This window comes from Spermophilus citellus (assembly GCF_964194105.1).
Source record: "Spermophilus citellus genome assembly, chromosome: 18".
Lineage (NCBI taxonomy): Eukaryota > Metazoa > Chordata > Mammalia > Rodentia > Sciuridae > Spermophilus > Spermophilus citellus.
In genome coordinates, this window is record NC_138200.1 from 15,363,571 (window position 1) to 15,367,649 (window position 4,079).

Genomic DNA, 4,079 nt, shown 5'->3' on the forward strand with positions numbered 1-4,079 from the left:
CAGGTCTCCAGCAGGTCCCCGAGGTACAAAATCTGCCTGATGGGCCGCTCTTCTTGCTAGCAGAAGGAAGCGTTAAGGAAAAAGGTCCTGGAGCCTGCATGACTAAATCCTGATCACCCTCTCCCACAGCCATCCCCTTCTACCAAAGACAGCTCAGAAACAGAACTGGGAACCAAGGCCATCTTATTTTTGCTGTGGATGTATGGAGAAGAAAGGGTGTTACGGAAGCACTATTTGTTGTTTTCCTTTTTGGTACTGGGGATTAAACCAGGGGCACTGGCATCCCCAAGCCTTTTACTGAAAACAGAGGTTCACTAAGTTGCTCAGGACCTCACTAAGTTCCTGAGGCTGGTCTTGAACTTGTGACCTCATGCCTCAGCCTCCCGAGTTGCTGGGATTATAGGCACAAGCCACCCTGCCACTGTAGCCCTGTTTGTAAGATTCAAAGTGATAAACAACCCAAGGGTCCAACAGTGGGGACAACACAGTAAACTGTGGTCTGCCAAATACTGGGATTGAGTCAAGGCTTATGGACACATCTTATGGACACTTTGGACACAGCTGGCAGAGTGAGTTCAATGAGTCATCTGCCATCTCTTGGCTCAACAACCAATGAGCAGGCGAGTATGAGGGCTGGGCCCACGGGTCCACTTGCCTCGCCAGGCAGGAGTTGGGGATTCTGCTGAGTTTGTCCAGTGATCAAATGTAAGCTGAAGCTCACCTGGCCAAGCCCCGGATCAGACACCAACCAGCTTAAGGATGTCATTTCCACTCCACATTCCTAAGGATACGTGTGCGTTAAGTTCCTGCGCTTGGAGCCGATAATATAGTTCTTCGTGAGCCCGGCCAGGCCCTCCTGCCTCTCACCCAGTGTCCTCTGTGCAGCTGGCATAAATCTGACCACAGCAGCCTGCGGCTGTACAGCTCTAGACGTGCCCTGGACTCTGGCTGCATTCCACTTAGAAATCTGTGCTGTCCTAGGTCCCGCTGCTTCTTCTGTCTCTAAAGGACAGCAAGGAGCTCTTTCATCCTTTAGGATCGCCCTCACTGCCCATCCACCTAGCTTTCATGGGTTCCCTCCAGTCAGGGCCAGGTGCCTCTGCTGGCTTCACTCACCCTACCCCTGACAGCTCCAGCCTGTCACTGATGGGGGACCTGCCTGTCACCTCACTGGACTATGAGAGCTCCACGAGGGCAGGGCCCGTCTCAGTCATGGCAATGTCCCAGCCCTGCCCAGCAGCTGAGTCTGAACTCACAGACCACTCTGCAGGCTTTGCCTCCCACCCCCACTCCCAACCAAAGGATACGTGTGCCTGGTCGATCATGCACTTGCACAGGGTGAAGTCCGTGTGGGGCAGGTTGGTGAGGGCCTTCAACAGGATCTGGGCAGTGACGGTGGTCTGAAAGAAGGCTGGGTTGAACTGGTACCTAAGAAGGGAATAAGATATACAACAGCGGTGACAACTCCAACCCCCCAAACTTCACCAAGTGCCAAGCAGGAGGCCACTGCTTTAGTCTGGAGCCTGGGGTCAAACCTGCCTGGGCTCCAACCCCAACCATATTTTCTGGCTAATCTCCCTGAGCAACCCTGCCTGGTCTGGAGATGGGGATAGTTGATCCTCACCACCACCCCACAGGGCAGACACAGCCACGAGCCTCTCAAAGAAATGAGGCTAGAAGCAAGCTTGGCACAGTGGTCATGCCTATAATCCCAGCAACTCCGGAGGCTAAGACAGGAGGATGACAAGTTCAAGTTCAGCCTCAGCAACTTAGTAAAATTCTAATGTCACAAAATAAAAAATAAAAAGGGCTGGGGATGTAACCTAGTAGAAAAGCACCTCTGGGTTCAATTCCCAGTAGTCAAAAAAAAAAAAAAAAAAAAAAGTAAATGAATCAAGGCTAGAAGGAACAATGTGGAGTAGTGGTTATGGCTCCGCCCAGGCTCCCTTGGCCAGCTCCCGCTGCCTGGCCTTGGATTGCCTATTTCAAATTCTCTGTGCTTCAGTTTTCTTTCAATAGAGGAAAAAACTGAAGGTGCAGCTCAGCGGTAGTGTGTGTATTTAGCCTGTGAGCCCTGGGTTCAATTCCTGGTGCAAAAACAAACAAAAATAAGATGAACCCATATCAACCTCCCAGGGAGGCCCAGCAGTGGGCTCGTGCCTGCATCCGCAGCACAGCAGCCGACACATGGCGAGCACTCGTCCAGCAGCGGCAATCACCAGAAACAACCTAAACCACCCACGTATACAAGTGGTCTCTCCATTTTACAGCCAGGAAAGCTAAAGTTATGTCATCTGCAGAAATTACAAGCTGATAATTGTTATAAATAAATAATCAATCATTTGAGGGGGAAGAACCCAAGTATCCATCAACAGGGAACAGACCATTAGGACAGTCACATAGTGAAATACTACACAACAATGAGAATAAACTGCAACCACACACACACACACACACACACACACACACACAAATGGATGGGTGTCACAAATCCAACGCTTGGTGGAAGGTACTAGGTGCAAAAGGGGCTCTGCTGTATGATTATGGTCCTGTCAAGGTCAAAGCAAGCAAAATTGAGCTAAGCGGATCCAGATGCAAGCATGTGTGGTAAACAACCATGAAAAGCCACACCATGGGGTTTGGTTGGGATAGAGCATATGGACAAAGGGCCTATGGTGCTTCCGACAATTACACAACATGAACAGTGGAAACCTGGGTATTCATTCACATCCGTTAAACTAAGTGTGTTTTACGTACTACCTTGTATGTGTTTTGCAACTAACTTTTTTTTAAACTTCCCTCACCCTAAATGTCTCATCTTCCTTGGCTTGCTAGTCTTGCACACCAAAGAGAAGCCACATCCTGCAGGCTACTCCAGACACCCCTACTGCCATGCCCCATACTGCTAGCCAGCCAACAGCATGGGGATAGAGACAGAACACTCACAACTTCAGGACAGCCAGGTTGGCTTCCAAATCATAGGCATTCTCCTTGGCCTGGGTCTCCACATAGCGCTCCAGGGTGGCCAGGTTCTCTGGATTGTACCTAGAGGAGAATTGAAGTGGGTGAATAAAGAGGAGACAGGAGCTGAGGCCAGTCCCTTTGTGGGGCCAAGGGGCCACTGTAATCTGCTTCTCCTTTCTTTCCCCTCTGAATCTGGTCCTGGTCACTGGCTCTACCCAAATAGCAAGTCAGCTTTATAACCTTTAATAAAACCTGTCCATAACCCACACCTCTTGCCTAAGCTCTAAACCCCACTGGAGCCCTGGGGCTTGTCTAGCTCGTTTCCCAACTTGCCAGGCAGTCACTGTTGCCTGTATACATAGTCTTCTGAAATTCTCTGCTACCCAACCCTGTCAAACTCCCACCAGTCCAAACCATACTCTCTTGCTTCCTCTATTTCAGCCCTGAACATTTGGGCCTTTGCTTTCCCCTGCCTTGCCCTGACCACTCCTGGCTATCAGTGCTTGTTGCTTGTGTCCCCTCTGGAAGGAGAACTCAGTTCATGAAAGCATGACTTGTGGCTGTCTTGGTCGCCTCTGGTTTCTAATACTACTGAGCACTAACACAACGAAGTCGGTAAACAGGTGTTGAATGAATGACATGAGGGGCAGAGGAGAAAGAAATGCTCGGGCACTGAGACCGAGGAGCTGGTAGAGGAAACTGCGGGGGGCTGAAAGAGGACGGCCGAGGGAGAGGAGGGAAAACTTTAAAGTAATCAAAGAGATGCGTGAGCGACAGGCTCTCTTATTAGGCCTTTCCGGTGTCTTTTCCTTCAACACCTCCTCCAGGACGACCTCCCCACATGCCGAAACACGGAGAAATCCCGGCCAAGGCAAGCCCAGAACTCGGACCACCCCTTGCGGTCTCCGGAAATCTCCACCCCGCTTGGCTACAGCGCTCCCTCCGACCGAGCTCCGACCTGTCGATACCCTTGAGCAACTTGCCCACGTTCGCTCTCATCTGCTCAAACATGGCCATGACTCCGGGCGCCTTCCACAACCACCGCCGGAGTCGAACGCCAGCCCGGAGAAGCACCCGCGAGGGCCGGAAGAGGAAGAGGTAGTGGAAACGGAAAC

General features: G+C 51.1%; 1 protein-coding gene across 1 annotated transcript in view; it reads right to left on the bottom strand.

The window, feature by feature from the left end:
- The window catches only part of EIF3K (eukaryotic translation initiation factor 3 subunit K), a 9,534-nt gene extending 5,455 nt beyond the window's left edge, over positions 1 to 4,079 (bottom strand). Inside the window, exons 1-4 of the mRNA XM_081274325.1 lie at positions 3,923 to 4,079; positions 2,947 to 3,045; positions 1,308 to 1,428; positions 1 to 56 (exon numbers count right to left, since the gene is read on the bottom strand). The exon at positions 1 to 56 is cut by the window's left edge and continues 19 nt beyond it. Coding sequence (XP_081130451.1) covers positions 1 to 56; positions 1,308 to 1,428; positions 2,947 to 3,045; positions 3,923 to 3,981 — 335 coding nt within the window. The 5' untranslated portion in view covers positions 3,982 to 4,079. The remainder of the gene's footprint in view (positions 57 to 1,307; positions 1,429 to 2,946; positions 3,046 to 3,922) is intronic.